Here is a 20668-nt window from a genome sequence, read left to right on the forward strand (position 1 = left end):
ATGCTTGTCTTTCACAGCTGTTTTGAACAGGCATCAACCTCTCCTGTTTACAAAGAAACTTCTGCCAAATGGGCACACGTCACCCTTTTCATCGATGAAGATATAGTGCCAAGTGTTTGTTTATTTGGTCTACACTTTCCCCTCTGACAGCCGCCCCTTTCAAGCACATTTTCACAGCCTGGTTGGGATTAAGTTACCTTAGCCTCGCTTGTGTGTATCTTGTTAGGGAATAACAAATTCTGAAGTAATTTCCTCTTTAAGGATGTATTTTACAGAATTAGAATCAGTGAATTTATCCATTTGTGTGGGTAGTCAATTCCTCAAGCTGTTTTTTTCCTATTGAAAGACTGAATTGACCTCACAAAGTAGGGATTCAGTGTTTAAAAAATAATAAGTTTTCTCATAAAGTTCTATATTTATCAGCAATGGCAGTTTTTTCCCATGTTGTAAGGACACATGCTACGTATATTACACTGAATAGCAGACATAGTAAATGAGAGGGATAGAATACATTTTTTTTAAGAATTAGAATCCCTGCTGTGTAGAAACAGACTCTTCAGCCCAACAAGTTCACACCGATCCTCTGAAGAATATCCCACCCAAACTCATTCCTCTACATTTACCCGTGACTCATGCACCTAACCTACACATCCCTGAACATTATGGGCAATTTAGTCTGGCCAATTCACCTAACCTGCACATCTTTGGATTGTGGGAGGAAACCAGAGTCCCCAGAGAAAATGCATGCAGACAAGGGGAGAATGTACAAACTCCACGCAGACAATCACCCGAGGCTGGAATCAAACCCGAGTCCCTGGCGCTGTGAGGCAGCAGTGCTAACCACTGAGACACTGTGCCACCCCCTGTTAATTGAACTGTTTTCAATTCTGGTCTCCCTGCTTAGGAAAGATGTTGTGAAACTTAAAAGGGTTCAGATAAGATTCACAAGTTGACAGGTTTAGAGGATTTGAGTTTTAGGAAGAGGCTGAATAGATTAGATTCCCTGCAGTGTGGAAACAGGCCCTTCGGCCCAACAAGTCCACACCGACCCTCTGAAGAGTAACCCACCCAGTGTGGGGCTATTTTTCCTGGAGTGTCAGATGCTGAGGGGTGACCTTACAGAAGTTTATAAAATTGTGAAGGGCATGGAAAAGATTAATCATCAAGGTTTTTCCTCCAGGGTAGGGGGGGGGGGTCCAAAACTTAAGGCTTAAAGTGATTCGGAAAAGGTTTAAAAGGGAGCTAAGGGGCAACCTTTTCACGCAGAGTGTGGCGCATGTATGGAATGAACTACCAGAGGTTTGATTGGATTTGATTTAAGTACAATGAAAGGTTTTGTTTTTTTCAGCAGTATAGGCAGATCATAGCAAACAAGGCTTACGGATTATAGGGTGCTTAGACAGAGCAAAGCGTACAGGTTACAATTGCACAGGAGGTGCGCAAAGCAAGATCAACATTAAGAAGATCAGCATTATATGAAGTCAGAAACTTTCTGTAGTTTTTAACAGTCCTGGGCAGAGCAGTTGCTGTACCAGGTCATTATGCACCTGGAAAGTATGTTTTCTACGGTGCATTTGTAAAATTTGGTGAGGGTATTTATCAACATGCCGAATTTCATAAGCCATCTGAGGAAGAAAAGGCATTGTTGGGCCTACTTGACCGTCACATCTACATGGGAAGTCCAGGATGGGTTGTCAGTCATTATCACTCCTAAGAACTTGCTGCTGTTGACCCCCTCCACCTCAGCTCCACTGATTTTGATGGGGACATGTCCTCCTCCTTTCTTCCTGAAGACAATGATCAGTTTTTTTTTGTTTTGTCAACATTGAGAGAGTGGTTGTTATCTTTGCACCATGACACCAAGCCCCTCTATCTCACTTCTGTATTTTGACTTGTCTTTGTTTGATATCTATCCTACCATGGTGGTGTCATCAGCAAACTTGTAGATAGCGTTCATTTGGAATTTGGCTACACTGTTGTGAGTGTACAGGGAGTGCAGTCGAAGGTTGAGAACACATCCTTGGGGAGGTATCCAGTGTTGAGGGTTATCGTGGAGAAGGTGCAGTTGTCTACCTTCACTGATTTCGGTCTGTGGGAGAGGAAGCTGAGAATCTAGTTGCAGAGGCAGAGCCAAGATCTAGGTCTCAGAGTTTAAGATTAGTCTGGGGGAGATTATGGTGTTGAAACTGGAGCTATAGTCGATGAGTAGGAATCTGGCATAAGTGTCTTTGTTATCCAGATCTACCAGGGATGAGTATAGGGCATCCACTGTGGACCTGTTTCGTCAGTGGGAAAATTGCAGAGCATCAAGGTAGGTTGGGAGGCTAAAGTTGATGTGGGGTTTAGATCAGAGTGGTGCTGGAAAAGCACAGCAGGTCAGGCAGCATTCGAGGAGCAGGAAAATCAAGGTTTTGGACAAAAGCCCTTCATCAGGAATAGAGGCAGGGTGCCTGCAGGGTGGAGAGAGAAATGGGGGGTGGTGGGAGCTGGGGAGATGGTAGCAAAGAGTACTGTAGGAGAATGGGGGTGAGGATGGAGGTGATAGGTCAGAGAGGAGGGTGAGGGAAGGTAGCAAAGAGTACAATATGAGAATGGGGGTGAGGATAGAGGTGATAGGTCAGAGGGGAGGGTGGAGCGGATATGTGGAAGGGAGATAGGCATGTAGGGTAGGTCATGGGGACGGTGCTGAGCTGGAAGGTTGGAACTGGGGTAAGGTGGGGGTGGGGAAATGAGGAAACTGGTGAAGTCCACATTGATGCCCTGGGGTTGAAGTGTTCCAAGGTGGAAGATCAGGCATTCTTCCTCCAGGTGTTGGGTGGTGAGGGAGCAGTGGTGGAGGAGGCACAGGACCTGCATGTCCTTGGCAGAGTGGGAGGGGGAGTTGAAATGTTGGGCCACGGGACGGTGTGGTTGATTGGTGCAGGTGTCCCGGAGATGTTCCCTAAAGCGCTCTGCTAGGAGGTGTCCAGTCTCCCCAATGTAAAGGACACTGCATTGGGAGCAAAGGATACAATAAATGACATTGGTGGATGTGCAGATGAAACTTTGATGCATATGGAAGGTTCCTTTGGGGCCTTGGATGGAGGTGAGGGAGGAGGTGTAGACGCAGATTTTCCAGTTCCTGCGGTGGCAGGGGAGGGTGCCAGGACGGAAGGGTGGGTTGTTGGGGGGGGGGGCATGGACCTGACCAGTTAGTCACGGAGGGAATGGTCTTTGTGGAAAGGGGTGGGGAGGGAAATATATCTCTATGTCACTGAGGGAACGGTCTTACCAGAGTAAAGTTGATGTTGTCCATAACTAGCCTCTTGAAGTGGTGGAGGCTGGTACAATTATCATTTAAAAGGCATCTGAATAGGTATATGAACAGGAAGGATTTAAATGGATGTGGGCCAAATGCTGGCAAATAGGACTAGATTAACTTAGGATATCTGGTCGGCATGGAAGAGTTGGACTGAAGGGTCTGTTTCCGTGCTGTACACCTCTGTGACATCTTTGTAACTCTATGACCAGCAGCCCTGTGCAAACCTGTGAGAATATAGCGCCTGAATGGTAGAAAATCCCTTTTCGTTTGTGAGTTTTGAATTTGTGTCATAGCTGTACACAAGTATATTAGTTATGTTATAATACACTCACCAAATACGTAACTAGGGGTTCAGGTGAATTCTCCTCTGAAATGGAAGCAGTAGGCTGAGAATAAATAAAAGGATGACAAATTAAAGAAAGGTCATCCCATCCCATAGTTCACAGCAACTTCTGTCTCGGTCAGAAGAATTGTAAGTACAGATAGTGGGAAAACAACATAGTTTAATTGAGGGAACAGAAGATAGAATCGTGAGGAGTTGTTTCTTTAATCACAGATACTGCCTCTCCCATGCTGGTTGCACCAGCTCATCTCTCCTGCTCTTGCTTGTCTTGTAGGGACAGAAGGTATGGTTAAAGGAGCACAGAGGAAAGGAGAGAACCTTTTAGTCACGGAGGGAATGGTCTTTGCGGAAAGGGGTGGGGAGTAATTATCTTAACATACCAGTTTGTCTTGAGAATTCCTCATTCACCAGAACCATGGCACCCAGTTCAAGACAGACTTTTGATATCCTCCAGGAATGGGACCAGGTCTGGGGGAGAAAACAGAAAGTCTCACCAGGGACTTGTAGAGCTGCGACAAAACTTCGCGGCTCTTAAACTCGATCCCCTGTTAATGAAAGCTAAAAACACTATATGCTTTCTTAACAACCCTATCCATTTGGGTGGCAACTTTGAGAGATCTATGTACTTGCACACCCAAATTCCTCTGTTCTTCCACACTGCCAAGACTCCTGTCTTTAATCCTATATTCAGCATTCGAGTTCAACCTTCCAAAATGCATCACTTCGCATTTATCCAGGTTGAACTCCATTTGCCATTTTTCAGCCCAGCTCTGCATCCTGTCTATGTCACGCTTCAGCCTGCAGTAGCCCTCTATACTATTGACGACACCTCCAACCTTTGTGTCATCTGCAAATTTACTAACCCACCCTGCAACCTCCTCATCCAAGTCATTTATAAAAATTACAAAGGGCAGAGGCCCAAGAGCAGAGCTCTGCGAGACCCCACTCAACACTGACCTCCAGGCAGAATACTTTCCATGTACAGCCACTCTCTGCCTTCTGTCAGCCAGCCAATTCTGAATCCAGATAGACAAATCTCCCTGTATCCCGAACTTCCTGACTTTATGAATGAGCCTACCATGGGGAACCCTATCAAATGCCTTGCTGAAGTCCATACACACCACATCCACTGCTCGACTGTCGTTGACCCGTCTTGTCACCTCTTCAAAGAACTCAGTAAGATTTGTGAGGCATGACCTGCCTCTCACAAAGCCATGCTGACTTTATTATTGGGACTACTAATAATTCCAACTGGATACTTATACAGCTTCTTGAAAAGCTGAAATGTTGAAATCCTGAGGTCAATTCAGTAATTTTATACAAACATATTAGCCTAAAACCCTGACTGTAATATAAGATAAAGAAAGGGAAAACTAATGTTAACTTGAAGTATTTGTTATTTTTGGTTATGATGCAAAATTTCTTCTCAATCAGCATTAAATCAAAGTTGCAGTTACTTGTTTTGCATATCTTTCTGTATTCTGACTTTGTTTGAAACTAAATACTGGCACTATTGTCATCACATATCAATGTTACTTTACAAAATAAGTTTTAACCTAGCACCGAAGCATGGTTCAGATACTATTTTGGTCAGGATAATCTCTGCTTTAAAATTGGATGTGTTATTATATATTATTAAGTTTTCCATTTTTAGCTACCTTCTGGATAAAGTGTATATTGTTTTCAGCAATAGCTAAAAAAAAGACCTGGTTATTAACAGTTTACTGTTTGTGGGGGTTGGTGCCTGCAAATTGTTTGTTCTGTTCAATACTTTAGATAATGAACCTATTTCAAAGTGTACTTCAATGGCTGTAAGGTGCTTAGATCATGGAATGGCTCTGTAATTAAGCAAGATTTTAATTTTTTTTCAATGTACTTCATTTTGATCAACATTAACAAGATGCCAGTCTACCCTGTTAACCCCAGCTCTGGGTACAGGGTATTAGAGCAATGCGCATACGACAACAGGAGCATCAAACAAACTGCATATTTAGCAATAACAACACAAAGTTGAATATCCCAAAGTGTGAGAAGTAATTCAAAAAATTGATAGCCTACCCAAGGGAGTGATGGGGGAAATACTGGTGGGATCAAGGATCAACTTCCAAGGTGAAATGAATGGATTCTGAAAACAGCAGGCTTGTTATTTGTATGGTATAAATATAAATACTGAGCAGGAACAGTAAAAAGATGTATTTTGCCTTTGAGTGAACATGCGCCACTCTGCTCCTGTATATTTTTATAAGTCTCTTTTCATGGAGGAATCTAGGACTAGGGTTTACAGCTTCAAGATAAGATTTTTTTGGGTAAATTTCCCATTTAAGACTGATATAAGAAGGAATTAGTGGTAGTTATAACCTGAGGGATACCACATCTCAGGTAAGGAGTGAGGTTGAGAAGATAGGACTTCATGGTGACCTCAGGCAGCCCAGTTGGCTGGACATTCTGGTTTGCAATGCAGAATAACAACCCTACAGGTTTCTGAAGTGCGAGCTTGCTGAGATCTTGCCCATATCCTCTTCTCTGTTATTCTCTTCTCATGATGTTATACACTAGATTAGCCTTAGTCCTTCACCTAGGTTTGCCATTAAAACATAATTACCTTGCAATCTGAGATGTTTTAAGTGATAGAAAGGTGTGGCTGTGAACTCATGCACACATGTTCAGTTGAGCTGAATCCTGTTTTCACACAACAACAATCCCCATACACTTCACTAGGGATTATTGTAAAGTGATTGGAGTGGAGCATCTGTTTTAATTCCCCCCTTTCATACTGTCCCATGTCTGACCTGCTGAAATAAATCAACTCCGAAGGGTCTGTTTCCATGCTGTACATCTCTATGACTCTATAACTCAGCTTAGACTGAGAATTGAGGTTCTCTTTATCACATTGTCAACTGATCCTCAGGTTTCCTGTGCCACTTCCTCCATCACTAATTTCTCACTTTTACCATTATATTTCAGCTTTGGGAGGCACAGAAGGTTCGACAGGTAAATTTTCTTCTTTAGATGTTCCTGAAGTATTGTACCACTTAATACAAGTATAATATGTAATATTATTGTAAAAATACTCAATGTATTTTTATTACACTAATTCATGTTGCATCACCCTTTGTGAACCATGTTTGAGTTAGACTAATTGCAGAAGTGGTTAATCACACTGACTTGCATTTTCTATCATCTTGGTTTTAGTGAGCAACTGAGAAAGGAAGTCTGTCCTGAACTTGAACTCTGCTTCCATGTTTAGTGGTCATTACATCATTGGATTAATAATCCATAATAATATGAGCTCAGATCCCACCACAATAGTTAGGAATTTGAAAAGTGTGGAAATAAGAACAAATAAAAATGATGATAAGACTGATAGACTGTTGTAAAATATCCATGGATTTACAAATATCTTTTTGTGAAGGAACCCTGCTGTCCTTGAACTGTATGACTCTCTGTGACTCCACTCGCATGCTGAATCTTGGTTACCCAATGAAGTGGTTGGTCAACCCACTCAGTTGTGCACGGGCAGCAATGGAACGGGAATAAAAACCAAACTTTTCACCCAGATCCCAAGAATGAATCAAAATACCAATATGGGAATGCTCTTTAAAATTGATCTAGGTGAGCTGCAACAACTTCCTTCACTACTGACCACCTACCCCAGCCACTGCCCCCTTCCAAGGCCAAGATTCCATATCATGAGACTCTTGTAATCTTGTATCAAAGATGATATGGCAAGTACTCAACCCAGGGTCAATGTTTAAGTGGCACTGATGCAGCCCTTGGCGATTGCAAAAAAGGGGGCTCTTGTAGAGAACATGCAATTCTTGCATTGTCTATTCCTGCAGCACACATTGGAAATGAAGAACTTGATGAGCCAGGAATCAAAGTCATAGTTGGCACACTATATTCCACCTGATATCTGGAATGTTACCTGTACAACTGTATAGTTTCTTCCCTTCATTCTTTTGAAGATTATATTTCTACTGAGCTGTCTATTATTGAGTAATCAATTTGTGTGCATCAACAGACTGGTCAAACATGATGGGAAATGGGGTTCACTACCACCCTAATTTTAACTCTTACATCTGTGTTGAATAGCAATTGCTATCTGAAAACCAGGAAAGGTGACATCCCATCACTGGAGTGATTTATATTAACTGTTAGACAGAAAGCCAGGACCACAAGCCAACATTCAGTTGCTCTGAGATACAATGAGGTGGTCTTCCAATTCACTGCACCACAGTATCTAATCTTGTATTCATAACAAAAGACAAATGAAGTGTATTTCTTTACTGTTTTGCCTTTTTCTCTGTTTTCAGGCAATTTTGCACCCAGACACCAACGAGAAGATTTTGATGCCATTCAGGATGTCGGGTATGTTTTACATTTAGTTTTTACATTTATTTTGTAGCAAATATTTCTGTCCTTGCCTCTCACATGATGGGCTGATTAGCTTTCATCAGCACTGCAACAACTCTGCGACATTAAACATATTTTTTCTCTCTTCCAACTCTCACTCGGCCATATTCCACTCCATGTCTACTGGTAGAAATGCTGTCAAGATGGCATCGGGGTAGGGTTCTGAGCTGGAGGTCATCTGCTCTGACCACTTCCCTTTTCCTTATTTTTAGTTTTTCTTTCTCTTGTTTGAGCTGGGACAGCATAAATGGTGGCGAGAGCCCAGTGCAACCTTGAGTGGGCCTAGTGCGCAGATCTCGAGTGAGCCTGGTGTGGACTTTGAGCAGGCCCAGCATGGACCTCAATCAAGTGGGCCCAACATAGACCTCGATTGGGCCCAGCACGAACCTCGAGTGAGCCCAGCGTGGACTTCGAGCAAGCCCAGCATGGACGCCAAGTAGGCTCAGTGTGAATCTCAAGTGGGCCCAACATAGACCTCAATTGGGCCCAACATAGACCTCGATTGGGCCCAGCGTGGACTTCGAGCGAGCCCAGCATGGACCTCAAGCGGGAAGAGCATGGACCTCAAGTAGGCACAGTGTGGACTTCGAATGGGCCCAGCGTGGACCTTAAGTGGTCCCAGCGCGGACCTTGAGTGGGCCCAGCGTGGACCTTGAGTGCGCCCAGCATGGACCTTATGTGGGCCCAGCGTGAACCTTGAGTAGGCCCAGCGTGGACCTTGAGTGGTCCCAGCGCGGACCTTGAGTGGGCCCAGCGCGGACCTTGAGTGGGCCCAGCGTGGACCTTGAGTGGGCCCAGCGTGAACCTTGAGTAGGCCCAGCGTGGACCTTGAGTAGGCCCAGCGTGGACCTTGAGTGGGCCCAGCGTGGACCTTGAGTAGGCCCAGCATGGACCTTATGTGGGCCCAGCGTGAACCTTGAGTGTTCCCAGCGCAGACCTTGAGTGGGCCCAGCGTGGACCTTGAGTAGGCCCAGCGTGGACCTTGAGTGGTCCCAGCGCGGACCTTGAGTAGGCCCAGCGTGGACCTTGAGTGGTCCCAGCGTGGACCTTATGTGGGCCCAGCGTGAACCTTGAGTGGTCCCAGCGTGGACCTTGAGTGGGCCCAGCGTGAACCTTGAGTAGGCCCAGCGTGAACCTTGAGTAGGCCCAGCGTGGACCTTGAGTAGGCCCAGCGTGGACCTTGAGTGGGCCCAGCGTGGACCTTGAGTGGGCCCAGCGTGGACCTTGAGTGGTCCCAGCGCGGACCTTGAGTGGGCCCAGCGCGGACCTTGAGTGGGCCCAGCGTGGACCTTGAGTGAGTCCATCATGGATCTCGAGTGAGCCCAGGGTAGATTTCGAGTAGGCCCAGCGCGGGCCTTGAGTAGGCCCGGCTTGGACATGGAATGGCTGTGCAGGCATCGTTGATGGTAATGAGCTGGCTCAGAGCTGATGGACTTTCTTTAAACTCTACCTTTCTGTTTCTTTCGTATTCGTAAATTAATCAAATTGGCACCGAATCCTGCTGACAAATGAAAGTTTTTCACTCGATTTCATTGTATTCTTACTGTAAAATACACATGACAATAAAATCATTCATTTACTGTATTGAGTTTTTTGAAGAAGTAATGAAGAGAATTGATGAGGGAAGAATGGCAGAAGTGTTCTATATGGACTTCAGTAAGGCATTCAACAGGGTTCCTCATGGTAGACTAGTTAGTAAAATTAGATCTCATGGAATACAGGGAGAATTAGCCATTTGGATACAGAACTGGCTCAAAGGTAGAAGACAGAGGGTGGTTTTTCAGACTGGAGGCTTGCGACCAGTGGTGTGCCTCATGGATCGGTGCTGGGTCCACTGCTTTTCATCATTTATATAAATGATTTGGTTGTGAACGTAGGAGGTGTAGTTAGTAAGTTCGCAGATGACACTAAAAGTGGAGGTGTAGTGGACAACAAAGAAGGTTACCTCAAAGTACACTGGGATCTTGATCAGATGGGTCAATGGGCTGAGGATAGCAGATGGAGTTTAATTTAGATAAATGTGAGGTGCTGTATTTTGGAAAGTCAAATCATAGCAGGACTTATACACTTAATGGTAATGTCCTAGGGAGTGTTGCTGAACAAGGGGACCATTGAGTGCAGGTTCATAGTTCCTTGAAAGTGGAGTCTCAGGTAGATAGGATAGTGAAGAAGGTATTTGGTATGCTTTCCTTTATTGGTCAGAGCATTGAGTATAGGAGCTGGGAGATCATGTTGTGGCTGTACAGGACATTGGTTCAGTCACTTTTGGAACATTGCATGCAATTCTGGTCTCCTTCCTATCAGAAAGATATTGTGAAACTTGAAAGGGTTCAGAAAAGACTTACAAGGATGTTACCATGGTTGGAGGATTTGAGCTATAGGGACAGTCTGAACAGGCTGGGGCTATTTTCCCTGGAGCGTCGGAGGCTGAGGGGTGACTTTATAGAAGTTTATAAAATCATGAGGGGCATGGATAGGATAAATAGACAAGATCTTTTCCCTGGGGTCGGGGAGTCCAGAATTGTATGGCATAGGTTTAGGTTGAGAGGGGAAAACTTTAAAAGGGTTCTAAGGGAGTGTGGTGTGTGCATGGAATGAGCTGCCAGAGGAGGTGGAGGCTGGTACAATTACACATTTAAAATGCATCTGGATGGGTATATGAATCGGAAAGGTTTAGAGGGATATGGGCCAAGGGTTGGCAAATGGGACAAGATTAGGTTAAGATGTCTGGTCAACATGGACGAGTTGGACCAAATACATGTGCTGTACATCTCTAAGACTCTATGACAATTGTGTGAGCAGGTTGATTTGATCAGGTTTAGACCCTCCACTACCCCCATTGCAAAGGGGAACTAAGCAATCATCACTGGAGCTTGTTGCACCATTATGGCTGACGTGAACAACCTCCACTGACCCTTTTAACACACTAACCCCAAGAATTATTGTTCCCTTTACCACACTAAGCCCTAGAGTTGCTGTCCCCTTTAGCACATAGGTCCTGAGAGTTACTGTCCCATTATACACGCTGAACTTGGGAGTTAATACCCTTTTTAAGACTTCTTTAAGTCTTTATGACTTGTGGAGTTACATATTTGGATATTATACAAGGAGTAAAAGTCCCAGTTCTAGGTCAAAACTGAGTGTGGACATCACTTCATCCTACGGTTGAACCATTGAACCATGCTTCCAGAGAGTTACAACTTAAATTTTAAAATAATCATCCACACTGTTGCCACTGTGCATCGAGGGAGTTCATGGTGAAGCTGGTGGATGTGGTGCCAATTAAGTGGGCTGCTTTGTCCTGAATAGTGTCAAGCTTCGTGAGTGTTGTTGGAGCTGCACTTGTCCAGACCAGTAGAGAATATTCCATCATACCTCTGACTTGTGCTTTAGGGATGTTGGATAGGCTTTAGGGAGTCAGAAGATGAAGCAAGAGGAGGCATTGGATAAGCTGTCATCCTACAGAAAGATGTTGCGAAACTTGAAAAGGTTCAGAAAAGATTTACAAGGATGTTGCCAGGGTTGGAGGATTTGAGCTATAGGGAGAGGCTGAATAGGCTGGAGCTGTTTTCCCTGGAGCATTGGAGGCTGCAGAGGTGGCCTTATAAAGGTTTATGAAATCATAAGGGGCATGGATAGGATAAATAGGCAAAGTCTTTTCCCTGGGGTGGGGGAGTCCGGAACCACAAGGCATAGATTTAGGGTGAGAGGGGAAAGATACAAAAGGGACCTAAGGGGCAACCTTTTCACGCAGACGGTGCGTGTATTGAATAAGCTGCCAAAGTGATGGTGGCTGGTACAGTTGCAACATTTAAAAGTCATTTGGTTGAGTATATGAATAGGAAGGGTTTGGAGGGATATGGACAGGGTGCCAGCAAGTGAGACTAGATTAGGTTGGGACTTCAGAAAAGATTTACAAGGATGTTGCCAGGGTTGGAGGATCTGAGCTACAGGGAGAGGCTGAACAAGCTGGGGCTGTTTTCCCTGGAACGTCGGAGGCTGAAGGGTGACCTTATAGAGGTTTGCAAAATTATAAGGGGCATAAATAGGATAAATAGATGAAGTCTTTTCCCTGGGGTTGGGGAGTCCAGAACTAGAAGGCATAGGTTTAGGGTGAGAGGGGAAAGATATAAAAGAGACCTAACGGGCAACTTTTTCACGCAGATGGTGGTACGTGTATGGAATGAGCTGCCAGAGGATGTGGTGGAGGCTGGTACAATTGCAACATTTAAGAGGCGTTTGGATGGGTATATGAATAGGAAGGGTTTGGAGGGATATGGGCAGGGTGCTGGCAGGTGGGACTAGATTAGTTGGGAAATCTGGTCGGCATGGACGGTTTGGACCGAAGGATCTGTTTCCATGCTGTACATCTCTATGATGTCCAGTCAGTATGGACGAGTTGGACTGATCGGTCTATTTCTGTGCTGTACATCTCGATGAATTTATGACTGTATGTAGCTGTTCAGGCTGTGTACAGTCAACAAGGGCAGATCACATCTGGAATGAGACACAGCCCAAGTGGGTATATAGTTTGGAGAATTTGGGGGTATCATGGAAATTCAGTACAGAACGGGAGAGTTGCTTTTCGCTAGTTTTTCTTTGGTTCATACCTTGTAAGTTTTTTTTAACAGGATAAATTAAAGCTCACGATCAGGGAACCAGCACAAGAGTGACTTCACACAAAAACCATGAAGGGTCATTTATCAGTTATGAAGGCAAATGCAATGTTTGCATATGGAATATTGTGAGTAGGAAGGATATGCTGGCATTAGAGGGTTTCTCGAGGTGGTTCACATGAATGATCCCAGAGATGACGGGCTTGTCATGTGAGAGGCACTGGGGAGTTGAAAAAGATGAGGGGGTATCTGAGTGAAGGTTACAGAATACTGAGAAGCCTGGATGGAGGGGATGTGGAGAAGATGTTTCCATCAGTAGAAGAGACTAGGATCTAAAGGCATAGCCTCAGAACAGAGGGACAGACATTTAGAACTGAGGAATTTCTTCAGGTTAAACTGTGGAACTCATTGCCACAGAAGGCTGTGGAGGCCAAGTCATTGAGTGTGTTTAAGACAGATAGATCGGTTATTGATTGGTTCAGGGGATCAAGGGTTAGGGAAGAAGGCAGGAGAATAGAGTTGACAAACATTACAGCCATGATCGAATGATGGGGGCGAAAGTCCTAATTATGAGCTTATATGCAGGCTAATATCACCCCTAATTAGAAGATGTTCCTTGACTACAAGTGACATCTAAATGCTTCTTAAATGCAGAAGTCACATGACACCACATTATAGTTCAACAGGTTTATTTGAAATCACAAGCTTTTGGAGTGCAGCCCATTCGTCAGACGAAGTGAGAGAGAACAGCACACAGACACAATTTATAGGCAGAGAGATTAGAGGCAAAGAGATCAAAAGATCATAAAACTGGTGTGAGTGAAATGACCGATAATAAGTCTCTGCAGGTGATCAACAGTGTTAGACAGTGTAAGTAAAGTGTCAACAGCTGAATAACAAGCGCAGGGATGATCTATAATCCGATTAAATGAGGCAGAGAGATAATTGCAAAATAATTTAAAATAAAGTGGTGCTAGGTATAAGAGTCTCATTCCAAGGGTCTAACCAAAGTAATAAGTAATCCAAAACTGTACAAACTAATTAAGATAGAGAGTTCATAATTTATCAAGGTGATGGTGTCAAAACAGGGCAGTAAGGATGGTTTTACAGACACAGAACAGTAACGTAAGGTGACAGGAACCCAAGATCATGGTTGAGGCCATCTTCAGTGTACAGAACCTGGCTATCAGTTTCTACTTGACAATTCTGTGTTGTTGTATATCTCAAAGTCTGTCTTCGAGGACACTTACCTGAAGACCAGAAGCTGAATGTCCTTGACTGATGAAGTGTTCCCTGACTGGGAGGGAACATTCCTGACTGGTAATTGTTGCGTGGTGTCTGTTCATCCTTTGTTGTAGCGTCTGCATAGTCTCACCATTATACCATGCCTCGGGGCGTCCTTGCCTGCAACATATAAGATAGATAATATTGGCCGAATCACATAAGTATCTGCCGTGTACGTGGGAAGTGGTGTTCCCACATGTCATTTCATAGTAATAGAAGCAGGAGTTGGCCATTTGGTCTGTTGAGGCTGCTCTGCCATTCATTAAGATCATGGCTGATCTATCCATCATCTCAGCTCCTCCTACCTACATTATCCCCAAAACCCTTAATTCCTCTACCGTGCAAATACCCATCCAACAGTGTCTTGAATATATTTAATGAAGCTGCCTCTACGGCTTCCTTGGGCAGAGAATTCCATAGATTCCCTACTCTCTGGGAAAAGCAGTTCTTCCTTATCTCTGTCCTAAATCCATTCCCTATAATCTTGAGGCCATGGCCCCTAATCCGAGTCTCACCCACCAGTGGAAACAACTTGCCTGCCTTTATCTTCTCTATCCCTTCCATCATTTTATATGTTTCTATAAGATCCCCACTCATTCTTCTAAATTCTAGCGAGTACAGTCCCAGGGCAGCTCAACCTCTCCTCACAGGGTAACCCCCTCATCTCCGGAATCAACCTGGTGAACCTCCAAAGTCAGTGTATCCTTCCTCAAGTAAGGAGACCAGAACTGCGAACAATACTCCAGGTGCGGCCTCACCAACACCTTGTACAATTGCAGCAGAACCTCCCTGCTCTTAAATTCAATCCCTCTAGCAATGAAAGCCAATATTCCGTTTGCCTTCCTGATACCTGTTGTACCTGTAAATCAATTTTTAGTGATTCATGTATGAACACTCCTAAGTCCCTCTGCTAAACAGCATGCTGCAATCTTTCACCATTCAAATAATACACTGATCTACTATTTTTACTTCCAAAGTGGATAATCTCATATTTACCAACATTGTACTCTATCTGCCCAACCCTTCACATCCTCTGCACAGTTTGCCTTTCCACACAATTTACTTTCATCAGCAAATTTGGATACGTTACACTCGGTCTCCTCTTCCCAATCATTTATATCTGTCATGAACTCTTGCTGGCCCAACACTGACCCCTATGGCATCCCGCTCACCACTGATCTCCAACCAGAGAAACACCCATTTATTCCCACTCTCTGCTTTCTATTGGTTAGCCAGTCCTCTATCAATGCTAGTACATTCCCCACAACTCTATGCATTCATATCCTATGGATGAGTCTTTTATGCAGCACCTTATTTTATGCACCTTCTAGAAATCCAAGTATACAACTTTCACCTGTTCTCCTCCATCCACCAAGCTTGTTACATCCTCAAAGAACTTCAGTAAGTTTGTCGAACATAACCTTCCCTTCTGAATCCATGCTGTGTCTGCCTGATGGAACCCTTTCCATCCAGATATCTCGCTTTTTCTTCTTTAATGATAATCTCCAGCATTTTCCCAACTGCGGATGTTAAGCCAACTGACCTTTTGCCTACACCCTTTTTTTAAACAGCAGCGTGACATTCACTGTCTTCCAGTCTGCTGGAAGCTGCCTGGAGTCCAATCAATTTTGATATCTATGTTGATGATCTGACATGTCTTGCAGAGGTTGCCATAGCAGGGTTGTCAGTATTGTGGTTGATGTTGTCCTGAAGGCTGAGTAGTATGCTGTGAACGATGATCTGTTTAAGGTTTGGTGGTTGTTTGAAGGTGAGAAGTGGAGGCTTAGGGATCATCAATGACATTTTGAAGGCTGCGAAGAACATGGCATAGTCTCTCTGCTTCAGGGAAGTACTAGATGATGAAGGGTACTCTGTTGGTCGTATCCTCTGTCTGCATTCTGAGGAGGTCATTGCAGTTTTTGCTGTGGCACGTCAGATCTGACAATCAATGACTTGAGCATCAGAACCTGTTGTTATGAGGGCATCCTTCAAAATGTTTAGGTACCCATTGTGTTCCTCCTCTGTTAATGCCTCAGTTAATAAAGGTCAGTATCCTGTATGCCTTCTTAACCACTTTATCCACCCCTCCCCTTCTACCAAAAAATATTTGCATGTCATTTGCCAACATTCCTGCTTCCTAGAACAATAACAATGAGCTGGTAGAATTCTGATCAGTTTCCTTTAATGTTGTAAAATATCTCAAGATGCCCCATAAGGCATTGTCTTACAACGTTCGACACCAACCACTGAAGAAACGATTTGAGCAGATAACCAAAATATTGGCCAGAGAGGTAGTTTTGAAGAGGTCCCTTATTGGAGCATGTTTAGGGAGGCAGTTCCAGAGTTTATTGCCTGGGTACTGTAGTATAGTATGTGCAAAATGTAGCACCTCCAATGTTCGAACTATTGTCTGTGTAAACTCATGTTTTACAGACTGCGCATACCAACTGATGGTTCCAAGCTGAATATGAGACAGCAGCTTGCCAAGTTGTATTAGTTTCAGGAAGGAAACCTATAAGGAACAGTTTTCAGACAATATTCAGAACAAACAAACAGTACAGTAAGCCTAAGAAATGAACTGTATCTAGTCAGCACTGCCAATATCAACATTTAGAAATCTGTTTTCCACAATGAATGGTGAGGACCTAGAATGCATTGCCTGAAAGGATGTTGGGTGCAGATTCAATTGTACCTTTCAAAAGAGAACTAAATAAACATTTGAAGGGGTGAGAAAATTGCAAGGCTACAGGAAAAGAGCAGAAGATTGAGACTGAACTGCACTTGCAGACAGCTAATGCAGGATCTGTGGGCCAAATGGTTTCCCACAAATTCTATGATAATGCTCTCACACCAATTTAGGCATCAGAAACACAAAGCTGGATTTTACAGGGAGGCATGGTCAATATAAAAAGTTGTGGAGAAGCCCACACGTGGTCCCAATAATTGTACCACTGCAAGTTAGTGCTGAGAACAACATTACTTACTGTAAGGTGAGATGTCTGGATTGGTTGGCAGCTCTGTTTTCCCAACAGGATCAGCCAGGATCTGTGGCCACTAATGGAATTACAGATCGGCCCACCATGCAAAAGGGCCCAGCTAAGTTAGGGGGTCTTAGTGTAATAGGTAAGGTTAAAAAGCTGATGACCTTGAGCGTTGTCTAAAGCAGCCTAAAGGAACCTGAACAGGAAATTCTGACCCCAACCACCTCCCCCCTCCAGCTTTCCCAACAGAAGCTCACAGCTGAAGCTGCTGGGCTTCCCATATGGCAGGGGCCTCCTTCGTAACTGACTGGTAGGAACAGGATTAAGCCCTTCAATGACTATTGATTGACTAGTTATTGCCCTCAGTAGGCCCAAAGGAGGGCCATCCGTGGGACTATTCCCCGGGTTCAAAGTTTCAAACATTCTGGGAGGGTAGGATGACCTCACGTTGGATTTTACAGGCCTACCCCTCTTCCCACTTTCAAATCACCAGCGAAGTGTAAACTCCAGCCCACATTACAAGACTAAGGATCTCATGATTAAGTTTTTACATCTGCTGCTCCAATGCAGAAGACTTGATATCCTTCAACAAATGATATTGTGTAAAACTTAATTAATGTAAATAATGGACAGATTACACTTTAAGGGAGTCAGTATAACTTTCATGGAACAGGATTGCTCTCAGACTCTGATGATCAACTCAGTCGTGACACTTCTTGGCATATAGCTTCAAGACTCGCAGGGTGTCAATTTATGCCAAGTAATTTTAGAATAAACAAACATAATCCGTACCTTATGGCCTGCTAGATTGTAACCCTCCTTTTGTTCTCCATGCCTTAGGATATTTAGGTGAGTAGCCCTGACTTTGACAGAAATGGTCTGCTCCATTTTCCTGGGACCTTTCTTTTTGGAGAGAGAAGTTTGAAGATGTAATGTTGCATATTAGGACACCTCACTACAAAATCCAATTCAAGGCAGTAAGCAAGGCCCACAGTGCTCTCTGTAATGTCACAACAGGAACCCATGGATCTGCTTTAGGAAATCCCCAGCAGTACCCAATTGTTCTCAATTTACAGGTTTCAGTATAAAATTGTTTTGCAGCTCATGGCATTTAGTCAGAAGCAGTAATAAATTTAGCTGGAGCAGTAATGTGTAGAAGGAGTGCCAGTTTAAGACTGAGATAAGGTGGGATTTCTTCTCTCAGAGAATTGTGTGTCTTTGGAACTCCTTGCCATAGAGAGCTGTGGGCAGTCTTTGTGTATATTTAAGGCTGAGATACCTAGACTCTTGATCAGCCGGGGAATCAAGAGTTATGGGGAAAAGGCAGGAAAGTGGACGTGAGAAGTGTCAGGTCAGCCATGCTCCTATTGAATATAGGCTCAAGGGGCAAACAACCTCCTCCTGTTCCTATCTCTTCTGTTCTGGAAGGACTTGAAAATTACTGTTTGTGATACTGGTGGCAGAAAAGACTTATTTATATTTGGGCAATTCTGATTAACAGCATTAACAATGAATGATGATAGATGAACTCAGCTCTGTGCATTTTGGTGTGCTTCTATAGTGAAACATAACCTGTGTACTTTCACTGACCATTCTTATCTTAGTCAAGTGAACTGGAATGCTAATAAAAGTGTATCAGAACAAGAGGTCCATGTTTCCTAGCTAAGATGTGAGAAAATTTACAAATAAATAAGCCAAAATCTGGGATTTAAAATTTGATGGTCTGGTAACGTTAGGTTGGAACATTGATTTCCTGCTGAGATGATGTAACAGTCCTCACTGCCTGCACAGTCGGATCACTGCAAATCAGTGCAATAATGTCTGCATGAATGCGAAAATACATCACACATTAGTAGGTTACAAACTGAAATGTTTGATGAGTGCAAGAGTTTAGAGCATGCTATTGTCCAATGTAATTCAAAAGATTAGAATCTAGGATCCTGGGTAGAGAAGAATCTAACTACTACCCCTTGGCATTCAATGGCATTACCATCACTGAACTCCCCACTATCTACATCACAGGGATTACCATTGACCAGAAGCTTACCTAAACTAGCCATATAAACAGGAGAAAGTGAGGACAGCAGATGCTGGAGATCAGAGTCAAAAAGTGTGATGCTGGAAAAGCCCAACAGGTCAGGCAGCATTGGAGGAGCACGAGAGTCAACATTCGAGCATAAGCTCTTCAACATAAATACAAAAGCAGGTCAGAGGCTAGGAATCCTGCTGCAAGTAACTTGCCTCCTGACTCACCAAAGCCTGTCCACCATCTACAAGGCATAACTTAGTGGTGTAATGGAATATTCCCTACTTGACTGGACGTGTGCAACCCAACCAACAGTCAAGAAGCTTGACACCATCCAGACAAAGCACCAACATTCAGTACCAGCAATTTGTACTATCTACAAGATGCACTGCAGAAAGTCACCAAAGATCCTTATACAGCACCTTCCAAACCCAGGACTACTTCCATCTAGAAACACAAGGGCAGCTGATACATAGAAACACCACCACCTGAAAGTTCCCCTTCAAACCATTCACCATTCTGACTTAGAATATTTTGCTATTCCTTCAGTGTTATTGGGTCAAAATCCTGGAATTCCTTTACCAACAACACATGTACTTCAGCAGTTCAAGAAAGCAGCTCACCACTACCTTCCCAAGGAAACTAGGGACAGGCAATAAATGTTGGCCCAGCCAGCAAAGCCCACGGCCCACGAGTAATGAGTAAATAAATAGTGAATAAATAAATGAGAAACAGACAGTAAAAAGATGCATTAATGTATTTTTATTCCTTCCTTACAGGCTATATTCCTTTTGGGACCCCAATTGTAAGTATTTATAGGAATCATCTTGGTAAAGGCCATATGTAATTATTATGTCAGTGATTGCTCAGTGACAACTTCTGTGCTCTCACTGTGTATACCTATAAAATCTGCAATTCACGATGCATACTGCGTTGATCCATCATTCTTGAGATGCATCAGAAACTATTTACTGTCAACCTTAGTTAACTGATTAAATGCACTCAAGGCAGATCAACTCTGGTTGGGGTTTTTTCATGAGAACGCAGCTGGGATTGGCTGTCACCAGAGCACTTTCTTCATTGAGAAAGATGTAATATAGAACATAGAACAATACAGTGCAGAACAGGCCCTTCGGCCCTCAATGTTGCGCCAACAATATGCGGACATATTCCTTCTTCCTGCAAACAACAGTCCATTTTTTTTGACATATTAGTCTTAAATGAACATACCACTAAGCCATTAGCATTTTTGTTAGGTCACAATATCATAGCAATGTGGATGTAGGACTTAGTCACTTTCATCATATATGTGAATTTATCAGTTTCAGCACTACTGTGTGAGGATGAGAAGTATTCTCAGTAGAATGACCACTAAGTTTCTATCCCTTGCATACTTTCAAGTTGTAGATAAAACTTTTACTATATTTGAATCCACATCTGCATCTGAGAATTTCCTCAAACACCTTAGTAGACTTCATCCTATGCTCAAATTCACCTTTGAAATTGAGCAGTCAAACCAAGCTCCCATTCTCCAATGAACAAGTTGAGAAATCTGTTGGTTGATTACCTACTCCTGTCCAGCACAAGTCTACTTTCACAGGTCAGTAGATATGTTGGAATTTCCACAATTCTGTGAGGACTACGATCAGCCCTATTGGCAATCTTGTGAATACAGCCCTAGCCATTTGCTCACAATGTAAGGTT

General features: G+C 43.5%; 1 protein-coding gene across 1 annotated transcript in view; it reads left to right on the plus strand.

The window, feature by feature from the left end:
• LOC140481584 (sideroflexin-5-like) overlaps nucleotides 1–20668 on the plus strand; it is a 327308-nt gene that overhangs the window by 115067 nt on the left and 191573 nt on the right. Inside the window, exons 4-6 of the mRNA XM_072578021.1 lie at nucleotides 6609–6635; nucleotides 7958–8012; nucleotides 19744–19769. Of these exons, the coding sequence (XP_072434122.1) occupies nucleotides 6609–6635; nucleotides 7958–8012; nucleotides 19744–19769 (108 nt within the window). The remainder of the gene's footprint in view (nucleotides 1–6608; nucleotides 6636–7957; nucleotides 8013–19743; nucleotides 19770–20668) is intronic.

The sequence above is a fragment of the Chiloscyllium punctatum genome, chromosome 1, assembly GCF_047496795.1.
Source record: "Chiloscyllium punctatum isolate Juve2018m chromosome 1, sChiPun1.3, whole genome shotgun sequence".
Lineage (NCBI taxonomy): Eukaryota > Metazoa > Chordata > Chondrichthyes > Orectolobiformes > Hemiscylliidae > Chiloscyllium > Chiloscyllium punctatum.